The sequence below is a fragment of the Rana temporaria genome, chromosome 11, assembly GCF_905171775.1.
Source record: "Rana temporaria chromosome 11, aRanTem1.1, whole genome shotgun sequence".
NCBI classification, from domain to species: domain Eukaryota; kingdom Metazoa; phylum Chordata; class Amphibia; order Anura; family Ranidae; genus Rana; species Rana temporaria.
This window is the reverse complement of record NC_053499.1, coordinates 122,161,816-122,186,226: the sequence shown is the minus strand read 5'-3', so window position 1 is coordinate 122,186,226 and position 24,411 is coordinate 122,161,816. Positions and strand designations below refer to the sequence as shown.

General features: G+C 45.3%; 1 protein-coding gene across 3 annotated transcripts in view; it reads right to left on the bottom strand.

Annotated features, from left to right (window-relative positions):
• Positions 1-24,411, bottom strand: part of LOC120917602 (sodium/calcium exchanger 1-like) — an 81,255-nt gene that overhangs the window by 5,523 nt on the left and 51,321 nt on the right. For 2 of the 3 annotated variants that reach the window (XM_040329018.1, XM_040329017.1), the window contains exons 3-6: positions 4,848-4,942; positions 4,560-4,681; positions 2,939-3,038; positions 2,258-2,530 (exon numbers count right to left, since the gene is read on the bottom strand). In XM_040329018.1, coding sequence (XP_040184952.1) covers positions 2,258-2,530; positions 2,939-3,038; positions 4,560-4,681; positions 4,848-4,942 — 590 coding nt within the window. The remainder of the gene's footprint in view (positions 1-2,257; positions 2,531-2,938; positions 3,039-4,559; positions 4,682-4,847; positions 4,943-24,411) is intronic. The other variant, XM_040329019.1, reaches the window with a different exon arrangement.

The following is a 24,411-nucleotide window of genomic DNA, read 5'->3' as shown; positions in this document are numbered from 1 at the left end:
GGCACACAGGGGGTGTCAGTTTGCCCCCTCCCAGCCATCATAATTTTAACCACACCCACTCATCGCTGCACCACACGCCACTTTCTCCCTGAAATGTTCCTCATTTTAACTTCAAAAGTTGGATGATATGCTAGTAATATTTCAGTGGATTACCAACATTATATGCATAACTAACCTTACACCATTATTAGCCCTATCTAAAGGTGTGTGTGTGGGGGGGTGGAGCTTGCCATGTTCGCACTGGGAACTGGATGACCTTGTCCCGGCACTGGATAGGGGCAACTGGCATACAGGACCCTCTACCAGCTTTTTAAATCCCGCGAGAACAGTGCAAAGTTTTGGCCTTTCCTACCAAGAAATTTCAACTGTACAACCCCCACTTAACCACTTAAGACCCGGACCTGGCCAGTTTTTGAGATTCGGCACTGCGTCGCTTTAACTGACAATTGCGTGGTCGTGCGATGTGGCTCCCAAACAAAATTGGCGTCCTTTTTTTCCCACAAATAGAGCTTTCTTTTGGTGGTATTTGATCACCTCTGCGGTTTTTATTTTTTGCGCTATAAATAAAAATAGAGCGACAATTTTGAAAAAAATGCAATATTTTTAACTTTTTGCTAAAATAAATATCCCCAAAAAAGATATAAAAAAAATATTATTTTTTCTCAGTTTAAGCCGATACGTATTCTTCTACCTATTTTTGGTAAAAAAAAAATCGCAATAAGCATTTATCGATTGGTTTGCACAAAATTTATAGCAATTACAAAATAGGGGATAGTTTTATGGCATTTTTATTAATATTTTTTTTTTTTACTACTAATGGCGGCGATCAGCGATTTTTTTTCGTGACTGCTACATTATGGCAGACACATCGGACACTTTTGAAACATTTGTGGGACCATTGTCATTTTCACAGCGAAAAGTGCTATAAAAATGCACTGTGAAAATGACAATGGCAGTTTAGGAGTTAACTAGGGGGCGCTGAAGGGGTTATGTGTGACCTCATTTGTGTTTCTAACTGTAGGGGGGCCTATATCAGGGAACAGACGATCACTGACATTGCCACAGTGAAGAACGGGGAAGGTGTGTTTACACACACCTCTCCCCGTTCTTCAGCTCCTGTGACCGATCACGGGACACCAGCGGCGATCAGGTCCGCGGGTCCCGCGGGCGCGGTCACGGAGCTTCGGACCGGGTTGCATGCGCGAGCGCGACCCACAGCTGGGCTCTTAAAGGCGACGTACCTGTACGTGCCTGTGCCCAGCCGTGCCATTCTGCCAACGTATATCGGCGTTAGGTGGTCCTTAAGTGGTTAAAAAAAGGAGTAGAACAACAATATCAAACTGCTGCTATTGTTTTTTCACAACTGCTGGCCTTTGCCTGTTCAACTTTAAATGGCATTATAAAATCCTCTATTTTCAGTTTCGTGATTAACTAGCATGAAGCTTGTAGCACATCTGTCGGAAGTGGCAACATTTGTCGGAACCTCAAAAGCATACCCCATATGTTTATACTTGAAACAGATAGCTTTACTTAAGGCTCTTACTTCATGGCCCTTATAAACTGCTTTTTATTAATATAAGAACCAATCGCAGAGAACAGACTGCATGTAATCTGAAAACAGAACACTTTCCTTCTTATAACAATATACTGGCTGGCTTCTGTGTAAAATGTGACGCAGCTGCCTCCACTAAGAATGTTTCATAGTTTGTCTGTACAACTCCTTTAGGGCCAGTTCACACCACAAGCAGTCCAGTGCATTTTTTTTCTGTATCAAAAATGAATGGAAAGTAGGTTATATGGTTTTCAATGGCATAGTTCACACCAGTGCTTGCAGTTCCAGAAAACAAAAGTAGAACATGCTGCATTTTTACTGCACTGGAACTCTGTAAAATGCATCAAAAACGCACTGGAACACAAAAAAAACACACATGTCCTCATTTAAGGTTAAGAAAAAAGGAGGGGGGAAATGCACTGGACTGCATCAAAAATGCACCAAAAACGTGTCAAAAACGAACTGGAACACGAACTGGAACACAAAACGTGTCAAAAACATGCATGCAGAAAAGCATCTGGAACGCATCCGGACTTCGTTTCTATGGTGTGAACCGGCCCTAAAAGTGGAATTATAGCTGTTGAAAAGTTTAGCATAGGATTGGAAGCATCTCGAAAAGTAAAAAATCTAAATCATCTATGATAAACTGCACCCTCCACAGTAAATCAGCTTTAACAACATTCCATTTGACAGTACAGTTCATACCTGGCACAGATGTACCCAAAGCAACAAAGACCACAGCGGTGACGGAGTCTTTCAGCCCAACAGTGCAGCCAAAGTGTGCAGCCAGGTCGCCAGTGACAGCAGTGAGGATCCCAATGATGCAGATGGAGACCAGAAAGCAGGCCCAGCCCCCCCAGTACTCAGTGGGGGGCACAAAGGCAAAGAGAACCTTCCAGAAGACGGTCAGGAAATGCATGATGTAGTCACAGCAACTGGGCAGCCCTTCCTCACTGCTCTCCTCATCATCATCATCGCCTGCCCAGGATGGGACATGCAGAAAAGGAAGGAGGGGGCCCAGAAAGAGAAAACAGCCGTGGAAAAAAAGGAAAAGAAAAACAAAAGGACAAAAGAAGAGGAGGATATGAGAAAAAAAATAAAGCATTGCGGTATTAGCATGCCAGTAGGAAGAGTGGTAGGGAAAAGGGAAAGAAGTTAGTGGCATGGATGCGGGATTATAGTGAAAAGCATGTGTAGGTGTAGACTACTGTTGCAAAATGTAGTAAGCATATTGGAAATTAGTGTATATCATATCATTAAATGTATCATGGTTTTTCATGTACTGAAATAAGCATGGCTCTGTGTATTACATTTGTTTGTGTGATCAAGTGCATTTTGTCCTGAGATAAACATCATGCAGACAATCAATATGCATTACACACTTACCTGCGCTGACTGTTACTGCACTGACAAACTGCTCTCTCCAGCTGCTGCTTCCAACAACCAAAGCCAAATTTGCCTTCTTAATCAACTTGTCTACCGTGCTCTATGTGCAAAGCAAAGGAGTACAGGTTAAGTATAAAGCAATGTAAAGGTTACAGACTGGGGTAATGTTTTCAGCATCACCAGGCATAATGGGAAAGGAGAATGAATAGCTGTCAAGATTACAATATGGCAAAGCAGAAGAAAAGCAGGAGCGAGGAGACAAGGTAAAGTCACCACACAGAAAAAAAAAACGCAAAAGAAAAAACAAGGCAGAGAACATAGTGACAAAACAGTGTGAATAAAGCAGGAGCCAAATAATGATGGCAACAGTGAAAGGAATATTGACATTTAAAGACTCTTAGGCCCCGTACACACGACCGAGTTTCTCAGCAGAATTCAGCCAGAAACTCGATCGGAGCTGAATTCTGCCGAGAAACTCGGTCGTGTGTACACTTTCGGCCGAGGAAGCCGACGAGAAACTCGTTGAGCCAAATAGAGAACATGTTCTCTATTTCCTCGTTGTTCAATGAGGAAAGTTGGCTCGCCGAGATCCTCGGCGGCTTCACACAGAACTCGACGAGCAAAACGATGAGTTTTGCCCGTCGAGTTCCTCGGACGTGTGTACGGGGCCTCAGGGGAAAATTTACAACAGATAACATTATCCAGTCTGATATACTCTGTGCAGCTTCTCTCACCGCAGCCTGCATTTTACAGCCCACCCATCAAATGCAGGCCTCATTGTGGAGCCAGAGGTGTGCCCCACAGGGTTCTCTCTGCTTAATGAAGCAGACAGTTCCAAAATGGAAGCAAGGTTATGTTGCTTCTTCTCTTCCTTCCATTCAATTTTATTGCACTCCACCAAATTTCAACGCCAGCAGACCACAGTGCACAACTGTAAAGAACATGACTGCTGAGGCGCAATGGGCCTAGGTATGAATCATCTGTAACATAATGGGGGGGGGGTAAACTCCACCCTCACCACATCCTTGCTTCCTCACCCCATTTAATAAACACCCTTACAAACATTAGGTTGGAAAGGGCAAGGCCACAGCTTTATTTAAATTCCAACACACAACATGTTAACACTTTAAACCAGTGCCAGTCACAATTGCACTGTGAGCACACAATTCCAAAATGGGGGGCCTGCCCTTACTAGATAGACAGCCTACTTCCCATTTTACATCGAGGGCTTAGCCCATTATAGCAACTTTACTGCTGGCAAGGTCAAGAAACCGCAGCAAGCTGTGACATACCAAAAGATAAAAAAGGGGCGGGAGGGTAGGCAGTATCTTCAGCCACGTTTTTCTAAAAGGCCCATAATTCCCTGGGGCAATAACTTTTCTGAGCTCAGGCCCAGCCCATCCCCCATAGTCTGACCAATTCTTAGCGATCATACAAATTGTCCAGCACCTGGCCATGCCCCCATCAGTCAGGGCTCTGTTTCCCTATAGGGGTTCAAAAAGCCTTCATGACTGTGTTATACTGCTTTTTGTTTAAAACAGCAGTATAGCTGTGATATAGAGTCCCTGGTATATGAAATACCAATTACATTTACACCCTTCCTCAACTCAATATCTCTTACCTTGAATTCATAAGATTCTTCAATGATCACTTCCATCTTGCGGTGTTCTCCTAAGCTTGGACTTCCAGCAATCTCTTCACCACTCTCTTTGGTGCACACCACCCATTTTTCTCCAGACTCACCTGAATAAAGAAGTTAGAGTAGGAATCTCTAGTCTGTTTGTAAACAATCAGTCAAATATAATAGGTGACTGTGGACCCAATATATATTAAATGTGTTTTGATATCCAATTATTCACTCTTATCAATGATTTGGTTCTCTTTATTTTCTTCTTTTTTTCTATATTACCTCCTCTCTGTATTTCTGGCTCCACAAGTTCAATAAAGAAGTTTTTGTTTTTCTCGTACTCTTCATCATCAATTATCTGTATTTCGATGTATCGCCTAAAAAAATTTAGAGATTTTTTTATAAGTGTTTTTCCCTTATCTGGTTGATATATATTTACATAGGTAGTATGTGCTCGTTTATACACTATATTCAAAGCTAGTTAAAGTGCAACTGCAAGCAAACAGCTAAGTAAACAGTTCAAATATTTATTGTATGCGGTACATATAAATATCAAGTAAACATGAAGTTCAGGGCACTCACAGGTATTTCAAAAAAGCATAAGCAATCCAAGGATTTATTCACCAACATTATCAAGGCTGTGACCCACCAAAACATCATTAAATGAAGCTTTGCATTATTTATGCTTTTTTGTATCTGTGAGTGTCCTGACCTTCATGTTTACTTGGATATGCTTGCTTGGATATCCCCTACAGTGTGCACCCAGAACATATTATATTAATGGAGATTAATGGAGATCTATAGTCACAGCATACACTTCCATTTTTTCACATGAACATTGTACTATAAATACAATCAACAGTTATTTTTAACAATCAAATATCCAATATAAGCTTGAAAAGTAATTTCATATTCTAAATGCTACCTGTCTGCTGGCCATCTCTTACCACAACTTCCTGAATTTCCTGCAGGTTCCCCTCTGCTGTTCACGTTCTAAGGACTGCATATCTCATAGCACCTTGCTGCCTGCAAGCAGTGATTCCTGTATTACCTCTGTCTCCTGAAACTCCTCCTCAGAACCTCTGTCTGTAGTTAAGAAGGTAGGCTCTGTGAAATGACACAGTGGTGCCTATTCACAGGGCAAAGGCATACCTCCCAACTTTCTGAGATGGGAAACCTATTAGCAAAAGTATGTAGGCATAGGACACCCCTTGCCATGAGAATTGTGAAAAAATAAATATTGGTTAAACCTAGAAGTGTTTTTTTTTTTTTTTTTACCACTATTATTCCTTTATACTGGCTTTTGGAATTTACAAAAGCTGAAACTTAGAAATTGGATTAAAGGTTTAGCCCCTCGTAAAACCATTTTTGATAGATAATTAGTGCATTTTATATACAATTACAGTTAGGTCTATATATATATATATATATATATATATATATATATATATAATTAGGGCTGTTACTGATCAAAATTTTTCTGTTCGATTAATTGTTTTGTTTTTTTTTAATCGATTAATCGACTAATTTCGATTATAACGCACATACAGATCCAACTACTTTTAGCTGATCTCCTTGCAGGCTGATTCCCAGTGCAGCTAGCAAAAACTGGAAAAATGGATAGCAGGATACAAAAAACAAACAAAGGCAGCGCTCGATGGGAATAGCATTAAAACTTTTATAGTCTTCAAGTAGGTAACCAAATAAATATTGCACTGGAGATAAAATCGATGTAGCTACATAAACTGTAAAAATGGTGCGAGTAATACCAAACGGTAGCAAAAGCAGTCATAAAAACATGTAGCTAAGTATGATACTGGTATAAAAATGTGTACAACGATACCACTGCTGAATCCAGATGAGGAGAGGTTAACATCAGTCCGTCGGCATGTAGATGTCCCATGAAGGGAAATATCACAACTCCCAGTGGATGGTTGTAGAATCCCAGGTTGATAGAGGGAAGTGATAGAGGGAAGTGTAACAGCCCTTGCGTGTGGCAGATAGTGAGGTCCCGCCGACATGCAGATATGAAGGCACAGCAAAGGAGCCCTTCAGATGAACACGGCAAGCCCCGCCGGTGTCCGTGATGTCACTGGATCTCCGACGGAACTCCCTGAAGCTGGCGGAGAGGTGAGTACCGATCAAAATAATTTTAATCGATCAAATAGATTTTGATCGATCAAAAAAATTAAAGATTAATCGATTAATTAAAAGTTAATTTGCACAGCCCTAATATATATATATATATATATATATATATATATATATACACATACATACACACACAGTGCCTTGCGAAAGTATTCGGCCCCCTTGAACTTTGCGACCTTTTGCCACATTTCAGGCTTCAAACATAAAGATATAAAACTGTAATTTTTTTTTTTGAAGAATCAACAACAAGTGGGACATAATCATGAAGTGGAGCGAAATTTATTGGAAATTTCAAACTTTTTTAACAAATAAAAAACTGAAAAATTGGGCGTGCAAAATTATTCAGCCCCTTTACTTTCAGTGCAGCAAACTCTCTCCAGAAGTTCAGTGAGGATCTCTAAATGATCCAATGTTGACCTAAATGACTAATGATGATAAATAGAATCTACCTGTGTGTAATCAAGTCTCCGTATAAATGCACCTGCACTGTGATAGTCTCAGAGGTCCGTTTAAAGCGCAGAGAGCATCATGAAGAACAAGGAACACACCAGGCAGGTCCGAGATACTGTTGTGGAGAAGTTTAAAGCCAGATTTGGATACAAAAAGATTTCCCAAGCTTTAAACATCCCAAAGAGCACTGTGCAAGCGATATTATTGAAATGGAAGGAGTATCAAACCACTGCAAATCTACGAAGACCTGGCCATCCCTCTAAACTTTCAGCTCATACAAGGAGAAGACTGATCAGAGATGCAGCCAAGAGGCCCATGATCACTCTGGATGAACTGCAGAGATCTACAGCTGAGGTGGGAGACTCTGTCCATAGGACAACAATCAGTCGTATACTGCACAAATCTGGCCTTTATGGAAGAGTGGCAAGAAGAAAGCCATTTCTTAAAGATATCCATAAAACGTGTCGTTTAAAGTTTGCCACAAGCCACCTGGGAGACACACCAAACATGTGGAAGAAGGTGCTCTGGTCAGATGAAACCAAAATCGAACTTTTTGGCAACAATGCAAAACGTTATGTTTGGCGTAAAAGCAACACAGCTCATCACCCTGAACACACCATCCCCACTGTCAAACATGGTGGTGGCAGCATCATGGTTTGGGCCTGCTTTTCTTCAGCAGGGACAGGGAAGATGGTTAAAATTGATGGGAAGGGTGCGCATGTGCGGGTTCCCGAGGACAGACGTGCTCTGAGGGAGCTCCGTACCCCCCGCCAACTACAGCTATTTTAAGAGCAGGCAGCGGCTCTCCGGCTCTGGGAATGGTACGATCGGTGGCCCACGGCGGTGATGAATAGGAGGGCGAGGGGTCAACCTAGAAAAGGTCAGAAAACGCAGGCTAAACCCCACTGAGGAACGGGGCCCTCCCCCGGACACAAGCCGAATTCCAAGATGGCGCCGGGCTGCGTCGATACACGAGGCAGCCAGGCCTCCAGGACTCAGAGATTTCAGCAGGGGGACGAGGAGATCCAGGCTGACCATCCCAGGGATCCCTTCTCCTCACAGTCATCGGGAGAACAGGGGTCAGAGCTGCAGGGTGAGTCTTTCTCACAGCCCCCATCACCTGCCACATACAGAGGCATGCAGGAGATAGCAGATTCCCCTATGTCATCCATGGATAGGAACATGGCTGAGCTAATTGAGGCTGTGTTTAGCCAATCCAGCCCAGATTCAATGACACCTCAACCAACATCATATTCTGGGAATGCAGTCCTGTTAGCTCGCTTCTCAGCTATGCTACAGCAGGAGTTATCTAAAGCCTGCACCTTGATTACCCCCCCCTTTTTTTTTTTTTCTCCTTTTTTTTTTTATCCCTTATCATTTTTACATGGACTCTTTGCTGTTCGGGACCGACTGAAATAGAAAAATGTTCCATATTTTTATATTTTGTTGACCTGCATTTGCGGGTTTAGTAGGTTGGATTGGGCGGCTATCCATGCCACTCAGTTGCGAGACTACTTCTTCTCTACGGAGGAGGGTACCCTTGCAAATACAATTCCGGACTTTGTACCCGGTTGGGGCTATTCCCCATAATGTCGCTAACTATCTCAGGTTGCTTGTAAATTGTTTTACAGGCCTATGGCCGAATGTATGTTTTTTTCTCTTTTACCTATATTTCTCCGTCTCTTTCCTCTATGATACCACCCTCCCCCCCCCCGAGTTCTGGCTCCGTGCTCCACTATGACCACTAGGTCCTGGTCTCTGGTTGTGACGGTATCGGTATGATATCCCCGTCAACGTTCCCTTCTTCCCATAACGAAAATCACCCCAATATTCCACGAGGAGGGATATCCCTGGAATCGCCCAGAAAGCCACACATGAGACCAGCTTACTGCTTGAACAACACAGACTTTAATGTTATATCACACAGCTTATATGTCATTTCCAAAACTGTTACAATGACAAATCTCCGCCCCCCTCACACTGGGGCTTCCATACAGATTATAGGTAGACACGACGGGGCCGATGCTGAAACACATTTTCTTTAGACAATGACATCAGTGACGCTGAGCACTAGCTGTACTGAATACATCAACCAGACCGCTCGACCCCGCATATAGAGAGATAATTACCACAATGAAGCAATCAGAATAATTAACCCAAGCCACTTAAACCCAGCTCTCCTTCACACAACACAATAGATCAATTAACCTTTAGAAATAGTGAGGGGACATTAGCACATCAATAACCTGGCTAGCAGGGAGCAGTAAACTGAGACATATAGGCAAATGTATCACAATGGCCCCCCTTTTGCTCCCTGCTCCGGCAAACCCGGTTGGACCTTCCCTGGTCCAGTAGGGTTGACGGGTTCAGAGCTATTAGTCAGAGGTTAACTCCGTTTGGCATGACTGACCTCCCTTGGCAACTGCTTCAGACTCAGGTATGTCACCGGGTCGTCAGATCACACGCCGGTCAGTCCCCAAGTCTTTGTGCGATCTGCAAAGTCACCAGAAGTCAGTGTGAAGACAGCGAATGGGTCTGTGCGCCGCCGTCTAGGTGTCCCGCTATGGGAGGGGGCAGGTTATGGCTCTGAAGTGACAATCCCAGGAGATTCATAAAAATAAAAAGTTATATTTGTTGAAATGCTGTAGCACTGGTGCTCAGAGTCCGGGGGGGGGGGGAGGGGAATCAGAGCCCCATAAGGTCAGCCACCCCCTGCTCCCTCCGCAGCCGCCGGTTCTCCTCTTGGAGCTTCTCCAGCTCCATCTCCAGTTCATGCTGCTGTGACCTCAGGTGGTTGTTCTCCTCCTCCCTGCGGCTTATGCACTCCTCCAGCTCTATGTACTCACGGATCAGCTCCTGCTTGCTCATGTCCTGCAGGCTCTCCACGTGGTCCTTCATCATCAGGAACTGGGTGGTGGTGTAAGGGGCCACCGGTGGGCCCTTGGCGAACATCTCGGCACGCATCTGGGACGCCCGCTGCGACTCCCTCTCCTCCAGTCGCTTCTTCTCCTCCCAGGTCAGCTTGTTATACGGCTTCCAGGACCTCTTCTTCTTGAAGGGTGGCCGGCGGTGCCTCTTTCTGCCCAGCTCCCTCCAGGGCCCCTCCGGCTCAGGGCTGTCGCCCCTGACCAGCTGACAATGGTGTTCCCTGTTGTCCGTAATAACAGATTGTACCATGAGGGCTTCGTAAGGGGTGCCCAATGGTTCTTCCTGACCCAGCTCCTTTGGATCCCAAGCCGAGTCTACACAATGGGCTGCTGCTGGTGGGCGGTACCCAGGTTGAGACCAATTTGACCTGGTGTTGTCATTCATGGGGCAATTCTGCTTGAAGTGACCCAGCTGTTTGCACCGGAAGCAGTGTTGTTCGTTGCCCTCCTGGCGATGATAGCGAGGGCTAGATGTCACCGGTCTGTTAGGAGGTTGGTATCTAGCGGTTGGTGGGTGTGAGGGCACCGTTTGTGGTGGAGGTTGTTCCTGTGGTGTGACCTGGTTCGTCTTGCGAGTATCTGCATATTCATCCGCCAACTTCGCGGCCTCTGGTAGAGTCATGGGCCTGCGATCTCTCATCCAATCCTTGACGTCCGTCTGGATGTGATTGTAAAATTGCTCCAGGAGCATTAGTTGCAAAATGTCCTCTGCGGTGGTGGCCTGGCTGCTGTTAGCCCAGTTAGAGGCCGACCGGGACAATTGGCATGCCCATTCCGCATAAGAGTCTTTCGTGGTTTTGCGTGAGTCCCTGAACTTCTGTCGGTGGGACTCTGGGGTTACTGCATAACGAGCCAGGAGCACTTCTTTAACCCGGGCGTAGCTATGGATATCCTGATCTGGCACGGTCCGGAAAGCATCAGAAGCTTTGCCTGACAGTTTGCCTGACAATATTGAAACCCAGTCTCCTCTAGCTATTCGGTGCAGGTTACATTGTCGCTCAAAATCCGCCAGGAAGTTATCAATCTCACAGTCCTTTTCATCAAAAGCTTTAAAAGCGCTAAACGGAATCTTCCTTGCGTCTGCTGTGCTGTACTCACTGTTCGTAGAAGGTGCGGCTGCTTGTTGGACTGCTGCCAGTTTTAACTGTAGCTCTGCGTCTCTTATTTCTTTAGCCTTCTGTAGCTCTGCGTTTACTAACATGTCCATCACTTTCAGTACCACATCTGGCGTTGGGTTCGGGCCGAACCACGCTAGCTTCTCTCTCATTAGCTTGTTGGCTGGCGATTCCTCCTCCTGAATCACTGGTGTCTCCATCTCTTGTACTGCTGGCGTTGCTGCAATCCCGTCCTCCTGGTCTAGCTCCATTGATTCTGCTATGATGACCCGCTTGGTTTTGTTGCTAGCAATCCTTCCACGAACTTCCAGTAGTTCTTCCAGTGTCTGCTTGGAATCCGGGTGTGAAGGGGAATAGAAGGGAAAAATCCCACTGCTACCAACCAATTGTGACGGTATCGGTATGATATCCCCGTCAACGTTCCCTTCTTCCCATAACGAAAATCACCCCAATATTCCACGAGGAGGGATATCCCTGGAATCGCCCAGAAAGCCACACATGAGACCAGCTTACTGCTTGAACAACACAGACTTTAATGTTATATCACACAGCTTATATGTCATTTCCAAAACTGTTACAATGACAAATCTCCGCCCCCCTCACACTGGGGCTTCCATACAGATTATAGGTAGACACGACGGGGCCGATGCTGAAACACATTTTCTTTAGACAATGACATCAGTGACGCTGAGCACTAGCTGTACTGAATACATCAACCAGACCGCTCGACCCCGCATATAGAGAGATAATTACCACAATGAAGCAATCAGAATAATTAACCCAAGCCACTTAAACCCAGCTCTCCTTCACACAACACAATAGATCAATTAACCTTTAGAAATAGTGAGGGGACATTAGCACATCAATAACCTGGCTAGCAGGGAGCAGTAAACTGAGACATATAGGCAAATGTATCACACTGGTCATGCCGAGGTTGCTTCATTATGCTGCTTCATGCTCGCTCTGGTTGACACAAGGTAAGAGTGCTCTGCCCTACCACGATGGCTAGTAGTTTTCCTACAGACTATTCGATTATTACCTATAATGTGCATGGTTTTAGTTCCCCCATTAAGAGAACTAAGGCTTTTCAATTTTACCATAAACAGAAAGCGGATGTCCTCTTATTGCAGGAGACTCATTTTTCTAAGTCATCGGCTCCTAGGTATCTAAATGTGAAATATCCACAATTTTATTTGGCCAGCGGACCTACCAAGCGGGGTGGGGTGGCAATCTGCTTGTCTAAGCGGACTCCCTTCACACCCCTCACAGTGGTGAGGGATAGGGGAGGCAGATATGTTATGGTGGCAGGTCGCCTCCATGATCAGTTGGTCTCATTTATATCTTATTACGCCCCAAACATGGGACAGACCGAATTCTTTAGCAAAATGTTTAGAGTATTGATGACTAAAATACAGGGACAGGTAGTCATGGGGGGAGATAGCAATATCCCATTAGACAGAGTTATGGACAAATCTGACCCAGTCAAACAGATCATTAGGAGGCCAATAAATGGTAGCTGCAGAGTTGCGCGTCTGCTTCATCTATATGATTTGATAGATGCCTGGAGGGAATGTAATCCCACGGATTAGTCGACGAAATTCGCAGATGGTTAGATCTCCTCAGACGACCTGAACATGGACACAATTACCCCCTTGATTGGGGTGAGCAGATATCCCTTCAAGTTGACTAGATTGTAGTCCACTGGTGGCTGTAGCTCAGACTTAGTCACCCTGGTTGCGCGTGAAGCGTGCGGTTCCTGTTATACCCAGAACGGTTGCATTGAAGAGTTTCCCCCCCCCCCCTTTTTTTTTTCTCTCTTTTTTTTTATCCCTTATCATTTTTACATGGACTCTTTGCTGTTCGGGCCCGACTGAAATAGAAAAATGTTCCATATTTTTATATTTTGTTGACCTGCATTTGCGGTTTTAGTAGGTTGGATCGGGGCGGCTATCCATGCCACGCAGTTGCGAGACTACTTCTCCTCTACGGAGGAGGGTACCCTTGCAAATACAATTCCGGACTTTATACTCGGTTGGGGCAATTCCCCATAATGTCGCTAACTATCTCAGGTTGCTTGTAAATAGTTTTACAGGCCTATGGCCGAATGTATGTTTTTTTCTCTTTTACCTATATTTCTCCTTCTCTTTCCTCTATGATACCACCCTTCCGCCCCAAGTTCCGAATTAATCATGACAAGTCAAGAGCGCTTAATATTTCGTTACCGAAATCCACTCAGGAGTCTCTTGAGCGATCGTACCAATTTCGGTGGGAGCCAGAAGCTCTTCCTTATCTTGGTATAAATCTGACCTCATCTATTCAAACATTATATAGAAAGAACTACCCTGCCTTGTTCAAGCGCCTGACCGACGATTTGGCCAGATGGCAGATTCACCCCCCTTCTTGGTTCGGCAGATTGCACTCAATAAAAATGAATGTACTACCAAAGGTTTTGTATTTATTTCGTACCTTGCCTGTGTCACTAGTTCGATCAGACCTCCAAACATTCCAAAATAAGATTCTTCAGTTTATTTGGGGTGATAAGAGGCCTAGGGTGAATAGGGGTACTATGTATACTACAAAGCAAAAGGGAGGTTTGGGACTGCCTGATCTAATTAAATACTTTTATGCGGCCCAGCTGGCCCAACTCACAAGGTTCCACTCCCAAAAACCCAACGCAATATGGATGACTATGGAATCCTATTCCCGTCGCCCTGAATTAATCTCTCACATTATGTGGCTTACTATGAAGGACAGACCGATCATACTTTGTCCTACTCTTTCCTTTTCATTGGAAATTCGGGACAGACTCTCAAGGTCTAGGAAATTTAAGTCCCCTCACAATCCATTAGGCCCCTTTTTGAAAAATAGAGATTTCCCCCCTGGGCCTTTCTCCCTTAGGCCCCGTACACACAACCGGATCTATCCGCTGGGATTGATCCGCGGATCAGTTCCAGCAGATAGATCCAGTCGTGTGTACGTCCGAGCGGACATTTCCCAGCAGATAAAAATGCAGCCGACGGATTCCCAGCGGATAAAAATTTCTTAGCATGCTAAGAAATCTATCCGCTTGAATCCAGTCCAGCGGACAGATCCGGTCGTCTGTACAGACTCACCGGATCAGTCCGTCCGCTCCCATCCCTCGCATGCGTCGTAATGATTCGTGGAAGTATTCACCTTCAGGGTCGCGCATGTCGCCGCGGCCACGTCACCGCGGATGTATTCCGCTGGGATTTTGATCTGATGGTGTGTTCAGCCATCAGATCCAAATCCGCCAGAGGATTTATCCGCTGGAAACGGTCCGGAAAGAACTTTAATAGAAAAATATCAAATGCCAGCGACAGAACGTTTCAGATATACGCAATTGTACCATTTTTTGCAAACTGTCGCTCGTAAAGGTGATCTAGCTACTATGACTTCTATGGAGTATATATGCAAGCAATATAATAAAGTCAGAGGCCATATTTCTGCTATTTATTCTATCCTATGTCTCGAAAAAGCTGAGCTATATGCTCCAATTGAAGCAGGATCTTCAGGAGACATTTGAGATTGATGAATGGCATAGGCTGTCGGAATCAGCATCTCGTTCGATCTTGAATACTTCCATTATAGAGGCTAACTACAAGGTCTTGCTGAGATGGTATATGGTCCCGGCTAGACTGGCCGCCTTTGTGCCTGGTGCCACTCAGGAGTGCTTTAGGGGATGTGGCCAGACGGGCTCCACCTACCATGTGTGGTGGACCTGTCCTAAGGTCCGGAGGTTCTGGATTAGGGTGTATAATTTCATCTACTCCCTTACCCAGATTAATTTAGTTAAATCTGCTAAACACGCGCTCCTGGGGGGTAAGGTATCTGATGCATCCGGATCCCAAAGACGGCTGGTGGCATTCATATTTACCTCAGCGAAAATAACTATAGCGAGAAACTGGAAGTCTGCGGCCTTGCCATTTGATCAACTTAAATATAAACTCATGCTCAATGAGCGGCTAACGGCAATCACACAGGATAAGATGAAGCAGTTCTATAAAGTCTGGGACCCATGGATTTGCTACTTAACCAATGATTCCAGGTCGAATATAACTTAGGTGTGGTCTTGTGGATTGCTTTAAGGAGCGAGGAGCCTCGACTCTCTCCCCCCCCCCTCTTTCCTTTCCCACTGTCTCCTTTCTCGTCATTCCCCTATGGGTTCGATTCTCCTTTTTTCTGCTCTACCTCCTTTTCCTCTACATACTTACTTTTTCATTCTTTGAATCCACAAAGAATTTGCGCCGTAAGTTACGGCGGCGTAGTGTATTTTTGGCGGCGGAATTCAAATTGGCGGGTAGGGGGCGTGATTCATTTAAATGAAGCGCGTTCCTGCGCCGATTGAACTGCGCATGCTCCGTTTCAAAATTTCCCGCCGTGCTTTGCGCGAAATGACGTCGCAACGACGTCATTTTTTTTAACTTAGACGTGACTTACGTCCATCCCTATTCACGGACGAATTACGCAAAAAATAAAAAAAATTCCAATTTCGACGCGGGAACGACGGCCATACTTAACATGGCAAGTCTATCTATACGCCGCAAAATAGCAGCTTTAACTATACGCGGGAAAAAGCCGACTAGAGACAACGTAAGAGAATGCGACGGCTGCGCGTACGTTCGTGGATCGTCGGAAAAAGCTAATTTGCATACCTGACGCGGAAAACGGCGCGAACTCCACCCAGCGGACGCCAAAGTATTGCATCTACGATCTGAAGGCGTACAAAGCCGTACGCCTGTAGGATCGAACCCAGATGCCGTCGTATCTTGGTTTGAGGATTCAAACTAAAGATACGACGCAGGTAATTTGAAAGTACGCCGGCGTATCAGTAGATACGCCTGGGTACTCTCTCTCTGGATCTGGCCCCGTATTTCTTATGGAAAGACGTTACCTTATGTTTATATTGAAAATTTAATAAACATTATTGAAAATTAAAATTGATGGGAAGATGGATGGAGCTAAATACAGGACCATTCTAGAAGAAAACCTGATGGAGTCTGCAAAAGACCTGAGACTGGGACGGAGATTTGTCTTCCAACAAGACAATGATCCAAAACATAAAGCAAAATCTACAATGGAATGGTTCACAAATAAACATATCCAGGTGTTAGAATGGCCAAGTCAAAGTCCAGACCTGAATCCAATCGAGAATCTGTGGAAAGAACTGAAAACTGCTGTTCACAAACGCTCTCCATCCAACCTCACTGAGCTTGAGCTGTTTTGCAAGGAGGAATGGGCAAAAATTTCAGTCTCTCGATGTGCAAAACTGATAGAGACATACCCCAAGCGACTTACAGCTGTAATCGCAGCAAAAGGTGGCGCTACAAAGTATTAACTTAAGGGGGCTGAATAATTTTGCACGCCCAATTTTTCAGTTTTTTATTTGTTAAAAAAGTTTGAAATATCCAATAAATTTCGTTCCACTTCATGATTGTGTCCCACTTGTTGTTGATTCTTCAAAAAAAAAATACAGATTTATATGTTTATGTTTGAAGCCTGAAATGTGGCAAAAGGTCGCAAAGATCAAGGGGGCCGAATACTTTCGCAAGGCACTGTATATACACACACACAAACAGGCAAAAAAATTACCAAAGCATATTCAAGCTATATAATGGATATGTACTGAAAGTGCATCCTCTCAGGTTTAATTTGAGGGTCTGTACATCCAAATCTGAGAAAGGGTTTAGGAATTGCAGCTCTTAAGAATAGCCATCCCCCTTTTTCAAGGAACCAAAAGCAATTTGACAATTCATTCAAAAGCTGTTTTATGGCCAGGTGTGGGCTACTCCTTCGTTATTTAATCATCAATTAAGCAGGTAAAAGGTCTGAAGTTAAGGCCCGTACACACGATCGGATTATCCGATGGGATTTGTGTGATGGAAGTTGTTGTCGGTAATCCGACCATTTGTATGCTCCATCGGACAATTGTTGTCCGATTTTCCGCCAACAAATGTGGAATAGCATGCTTTAAAATTGTCCACCAACAAAAGTGTGTTGTCGGATTATCTGATTGTGTGTACACAAGTCCGTCACACAAAAGTCCAAAGTACAAACACCCATGCTCGGAAGCAATGCTCACCATAACACTACATTAGCAAAAGTTGCCGAAAGAGTGGTGCTAAAGAGCTGAAAAAACACATAGTTTCGACAATTCTTTGCCGTTTGCATGCAGTACAAGTTAACGGCCAACGCCCTTCGGACAAAAGTCCTACGCTTTGTCCGAAGGGCGTTGGCCGTTAACTTGTACTGCATACAAACGCTTTGACCACTTCACACAAAATCACGTACCTGTACGTAATTTTGTTGAAATGGTTGTACCGTTTTTTAGAGCTGGCGGTCGGCTTTCAAGAGATAACAACCGATGTGGCTAATGAGCCACTCGACCATTATCATTAGGAGCGGGAGGGGACATCCCCCTCCAACCGCTGCTCCGCTCGGGTCTCCCATCGCATCGGGAGACCCGAGCAAACAGGCGGCAAGTCTTTCAACTGGCCGAAGTCTCAAACAAAGCTGGAATCAGCTTAGATTGGGTCTCCAATGTAGTAACCCGAAAGCGATGTCCAATGTCACTTCCAGTTTACTCAGCTGCAAACTGCGCCAATTATAGCGTTTTGAATACTTTGAGGTGCAGGGGACTCCAGATCCCTCCATAAAGAGTACCTGTAACTGCCTATTACTGTCACAAGGGATGTTTACATTCCTTGTGACAGCAATAAAAGTGATTAGATTTATTTTAAAGGTACAGCGTAAAAATACTAAAAATATATTTTTTTAAAGTGCCCCCATCCCCGTGTGCTCGTTCACCAAAGAAAATGCACACGCAAGTCGCGCCCACAAATGTAGACAGTGTTCAAATCACACGTGAGGTATTTCCACGATCGTTGGAGCAAGAGCAATAATTCTACCAGTTAAGATTCTCTAAATCTTAACTGGTAACCGTTAAAAATTTTAAATGTTGCCTATGGATATTTTTAAGTAGTTTGTCGCCATTCCATTTTAAAGCATAACATGTTGTTAGGTATCTATTTACTCAGCGTAAAACATAATGTTTCACAATATGCAAAACAATTGGCTAAACTCCACTGTTTTATTATTTTTTTATTTAAAAAAGCGTATTTTTACCAAAAAAATTGTGTTTGAAAGACCCCTGCGCAAATACTGTACTGTGTGCAATGACCGCCATGTTATTCACTAGGGTCTTATGATATATAATGTTTGGGCTTTATAAGTAATTTTCTAGCAAATAATACTGATTTTAACCTGTAAACAACACGTGTCAGAAATAGGCTTGGTCTTTAAAGCCTCGTACACACCGAACCGATGGTTTTGCATACTAACGATCGGTTTTGACCTATCGGTTAGCAATCCATCAGTTACATTTTAAAACAAGTTTGCTTTTTTTTAACCTATGGCGCCCACACACGATCGGTTTGGACCGATGAAAACGGTCCATCAGACCGTTTTCATCGGTTTAACCGATCGTGTGTACGCGGCCTAAGTGTTTAAAATTGGACCATAGATATGCTTAAATCTAACATTATGCTATTGCTAAAAAAAAAAAAAAGAGCTGTATGAGGATGGAGTCACTGCCCTGATACTTCCACTTCTTGGCCCAGATTCACGAAGCAGATACGACGGTGTATCTCAGATACACCATCGTATCTCGGATTTTTTCTGGTCCTATCTATGCACCTGATTCATAGAATCAGATACGCATAGATAGGGCTGAGATCCGACAGTGTCACACTGTGTTACACTGTCGGATCTTTTTTTTGAATTAAAAATGGCGCCGGGGGCGTTCCCGCTGATTTACACTGAATAATATGTAAATCAGCGAGATACGCGAAATTCACGACCGTACGCGGACCCGTCGCAGTGTTCTTACGTCGTTTCCGTAGCGCGGTACCCGTCGTATACTTACCCATGCTAAAAGCAGGGGTAAGTATTGTTAAGTATGGCCGTCGTTCCCGCGTCGATTTGTATTTTTTTTACGTAGTTTCCGTAAGTCGTTCTCGAATACGGAACTACGTAGTTTGCGTACGCATCGAAACCACTGACGTCCTATTGACGTCAGTGGGAGCAATGCACGCCGGGAAATTCCCCGGACGACGCATGCGCATTTAAATCGGCGCGGGAGCGCGCCTGATTTAAATATGACACTCCCCTAGCCGCGGAATTTGAATTCCGCTGGGGGATTTAGGATCCGCCGTCGCAAGTTTGGAGGTAAGTGGTTTGTGAATTAGCCACTTGCCTCCTAAACTTGCGGGAGCGGATCTTAATTCACGTAGAACGAGCGGATCTATAGATCCGCTGATCTACGTGAATCTGGCCCCTTGTGTGTAAATGTGACTTTGAGCTTTTGATCTCTGTAAATAACAAAATTCTTTCAACACCTCAAGAAATGTAATATAACTGTGGCTCAAGAACTCAGGGCTCCATCATCACATGTCGTTTACATCATGAAAGCGTTGACTATAAAACCAATACTGTATTTTAGCATAATCATATTTCATGTACATACATAAATAGCTATGTATAGTGAATATAAACACCCTATGCAATCTGACATGTTTTCCTTATAAAAGATCGAAGAGGCATTCTCTTGGGGACAATGAATTATTATGTAGCTTATTTAAAGTGAATGTATAGTGATATTGCACATATTTCTTTCTTTATTACAACCAGAACTAAAAAAAAATAATATGAAAAAAAAAATGTATTTATTCCATTACAGAAGACTGCCATTCCTATTCCATGGTATGGTTAATCAAAATATTACTGCTATGCTCGCAGGAGTGTTGCGAGCATAAATTGCATTTTGCTATCTGTCTTTTATGAGTGGTAAAGCTGAAGTACAGGACAGTCTCATTATTCTTGTCAAATGAAGCATATTGAAGTAGAAATGAAACAAGCCACTTATGGAAACACAACTGATGAACTTTTTTGTGAAAATAACTAGGGATGAGCTTGATGTTCCAGTCGAACGTAAGTTCGACCCAAACATTGTGTGTTCGTTCGCGGAAAATTAGAGCGCCGCGGAACACCCCATAAGTGCATTAGTGTCTGATGATTGGCAAAAGGATGCACCTAACCCGCATGCTTTGGCCAATCACAGCGCACGCTCTGCAGAGAGAGCCATAATTGGCCAAAGGCATGGCTCAGGGGGACTAAGTCCACACCCCACACTATATAAGGCTGCTTACATAGCGGCCGTGTATAGTGTGTGACTGCGGACAGAGCTAGATTAGGCAGGCAAGCACATGCCCCCCCGTCTGTAGAAAATTGGGTGGCGACCATTAACCTAACCATTTCCAGCGAAAGAGTGAGCTTTACGAGACAAGGGAATTATGGGAAATTTGTGAGACTGTGGGGACCCTGGGTGAGGGCTGTGGGAGATCCTTTGTAGGGGGACCTAGTGATGGAACTGCTCTGGCCCACTTCCTCGGCCTATAGGGGTTTGCCGTAGTCTAACTGCCCAGTTGCTTCTGATGTGGAGACCCCTAGTGTGGTGCCTAGTCGGGATGCTCCTCTGGTAGAGTCTCCCAGTCAATAACTCAGGGATGCATTGAGTTTATCTGGCTGGTCCATTCATTTCTTAGGATAGGCAATTACGAGTGTAACGGACATATGCATGCTGCCAGGACATCGATAACCATCATGCAGGGAGGACTACAAGGAACTGCATGGCTTGTCACAATTGGATGTACCACATTGTATTCTGAGCTCAAAGGGTTAACTGGACAAATCTCTTTCATTGCTGAATGCTAATGTTCCCTTTGCATAGCTAATGAACTCTTTTGTGGAGGTAACAGCCCCCCTGTGAGGTGTATGCTGATGGGGATTATGTGTGAGTGATAATTGTTTTAAAGGTTAATTGAATTCTATTGTCTGATCAAGTTAAGTTGAGGAGCCGAAACGGCTAACGGCTGATTGGCTCAAGGGAAGGTCATTCTTTCAAAGTGTGTGTATTGAAGGCCCCCTGGGGGGGGGAGTGTCATTTGTTTCTGTACAGTTTGTAACCAGATATAAGGAAGAAAAATGTGGCATTAAAGGTCGGTCTGCTTGACTCTGCAAACGTAGCCTCGTCTCGTTTCTTGGAAGGGCGTTCGATGGGATATACCGGCGGTACCTGCATATCGCAGCTTGCCAGGGAAAAGGACGTCTCCAGCGGCTGAGACCCTCACACCAGTGGGTAGCCGTTACAACGAGGGAGGCACGCTCCATAGGGTTGGGGTATGGAGGGGGGGGGGAGGCATAAGGGAATAGACACAAGGGGAAATAATAGAAAGAAGACACTCCTTTTTGTACTAACACAATTGCACACTTCTTCCTTATGGTACACGGATGGTATTTTTCTATTCCTCTATTTTGTAATTATGTCAACTATATTTGTCAAGAGTCAAATTAAGAAAATCAAATAAAAATAAAATGATTTAAAAAGAAGTGGAAACAGATGCATTCTGGGGGTTCAGACTCCATCTTAGAGACTGGGGAGAAGGGGCCTCGAAGCAGAGCACGTGTTGGACTGGAACTTGCATGTCTTTGCATCCCCTAAGGCAGAATCGCTGGTGAGAATCACTGCTATCGACAGCCTAAGTATTCATTGTGTTTTCTGTATATTTCATATACTGGATTATATGAACTTCTTATAAATTTTTTTTCTAATAGTTTCACCCCACCCTGTTTTGGTAATAAAGCTTCAAAATGAAAAAAAAAAAAAAAGATTAGGCAGGCAGGTTAGTTAGTTGCAGTGTATTTGAGAAATATACACACACACATACATATATATATATATATATATATATATATATATATACACACACACACACACACACACACATATACACAGTGGCCTGGATTCACATACATCGGCGCATATTTATGCCGCCGTAGCGTATCTCTTACGCTACGCCGGCGCAGCGCGGAGAGGCATGCACTGCATTCATAAAGCCATTGCTCACCAAGATGAGCCAGCGTAGCGTATTTTCGAAGGCGCAGGCCAGCGTGAGTGTAAGTGGGCGTGACCCGATGCAAATGATGGTCCGAGCCTGGGGCAGTGGTTTACGCCCGGCGTATCTCAAACGGCGCATGCGCCGTGACATGGACGCATGTCCCGTACCCCTCTGCACATGCTCACAACTACGCCCGCCTACGCCCAGACATGTGCCCGTGGGGCACGGATTGGCATGACCAGCAAGGTCAGGAAAGAAGAGATCCTCCAGGAGGTCACCCTGGAGGTCAATGCCCTTGGACATGAGCGAAGGACCTCTAAGGACATTGGTAAAAAAAAATAATGACCTGTGTCATCTGGTCAGAGATAAGCTAGCCAGGGTGAAGAGGCACGCCAGGGGCACGGGAGGCGGACCAGCCAGTACTATCAGGCTCACTGCCGATGAGGAGGTGATTGCCAGATGTCTGGAGAGGGAGCAAGTGGAGGGCCTGGAGGGCTTTGACTCCGGTGACCAGGCCTTGAGGACAGGTAAGTGTGTTTTATCCCCTATCCGGTGTGTAGCATGTGAGGGGGTGGAAGGGAACATGTGACAAGTGTGTGGGTCCACCAACATGTGAATGCTTTGTGTCATCCACAGATGTGCTGGAGGGAGCGGGGCCATCGTCTGCTGCTGGACGACCTTCTTGAGGAATGTGTCTACCTCGAGGAGGATAACATCATCCCTGGACCCTCCCAAACCCCCCCCCCATCAGGGGAAGCCCCTCAGCCCCCCCCCATCAGGGGAAGCCCCTCAACCTCCCCCCATAAGGGGAAGCCCCTCAAGGGCCACCTCCATCAGGGAAAGCCCCTCAAGGGCCTCCCCGTACAGACGGGCCCAAGCTTCTCCAGCCCCCAGGAAGGCTTTGCGCAAGACAAGGGGTGTACCAGAATCCCTACAACAAGGGCTTGCGAGGGAACAGGCCCGCCAGACGCGCCACATGGGTGCTATTGACCTGCGCCGTGTGGCAGACAGCCTGGCCTCTTCAGCCAAGACCCAGGCTGAATGCACAGTGGCTGTGCAGGGCACCGCAGCCACTGTGCAGCAGTGCCTCACACAGCAGGCAGAGCAGAGCACCTCAATCTCTGACAGCCTGCAGGATGTGAGTGCTAACTGCGCTGCTATGGTGACCTGCATTGGGGAGCTGCAGGCCACAACAGCAGGCCTCGTGGCAGAGGTGAAGAGCCTGGGAGTGGCTATACAGGCCAACACTGCTGCCATCAAGGCGGAGGGAAGGCAGACCAGGCGCCACCAGCGGCACACCACCACCCCCCAGCTGCGGATGCAGGCGCAGACGAACTCTGTCTTCACCCGCATTGCCCTTGCATTGGAGGGCAGGCAGCCAGCATCTGCCAGGAGTGACAGACCAGGGGATGATCCTCCTCCTGATGCCCCACCCCCCCACCCGAGGCTCCCCCCAGACAACTGAGGAGCCGGAGCCGTGGCACCAGGCCTGGTCCACGACAGGGCAAATGATTGCTAATTTTTGGGGTTTGCTCAGATTATGAGCTTTTTTTTTTTGGGAGAGACGTGCATAGATGTATGTGCCGTCCTTCAGTAAGGGCATGCCATGTCGGCCAATGGCATGATCCCTTTTATTTTTTTGTAGTGACTGCACACAGTCAGTAGTGCAGGCTACAGTGTGACTGGTGAATGTGCTATGAATGGACAGCAACACCATTGGGGCCTTGGCGTGGCGTTGCTGCTCCCAAGTCCTGCATGGGATATATTTTTCTTTATTTCATCTTTCTCTATTTGCAGCAGCACCCCCCCCCCCCCAGGCCCATGCCTGAAGATGTGTAAGGGGCCCCATAATTCCTGATGGTGGCCGTGCCTGGCATGTTGGCATACAGATGTGTTGTCCTGCAAGTGTGGTTGCTTAGCTCGTCCGTAACGGTGCTGCTGCAGCTGCTGTCCAGCTGACCTGTGCACGTCTGGTGCTGAGTTACACCTGCTTTATGGGGAATAACTTTAGGCCGGACGTTGAACTTACGCACGCCGCGTGTAGCCTGCGCCGGGCGCACGTACGTTCGTGAATCGCAGTATCTCCCTCATTTGCATATTTTAATACAAAATCAATGGGAGCACCACATGCGTCCAGCGTAAATATGCGCCCACGATACGCCGGCGTAGACAAGTTATGTTGGTCGGATGAAGCCTATTTTCAGGCGTATCTTGGTTTCAGAGTACGGCG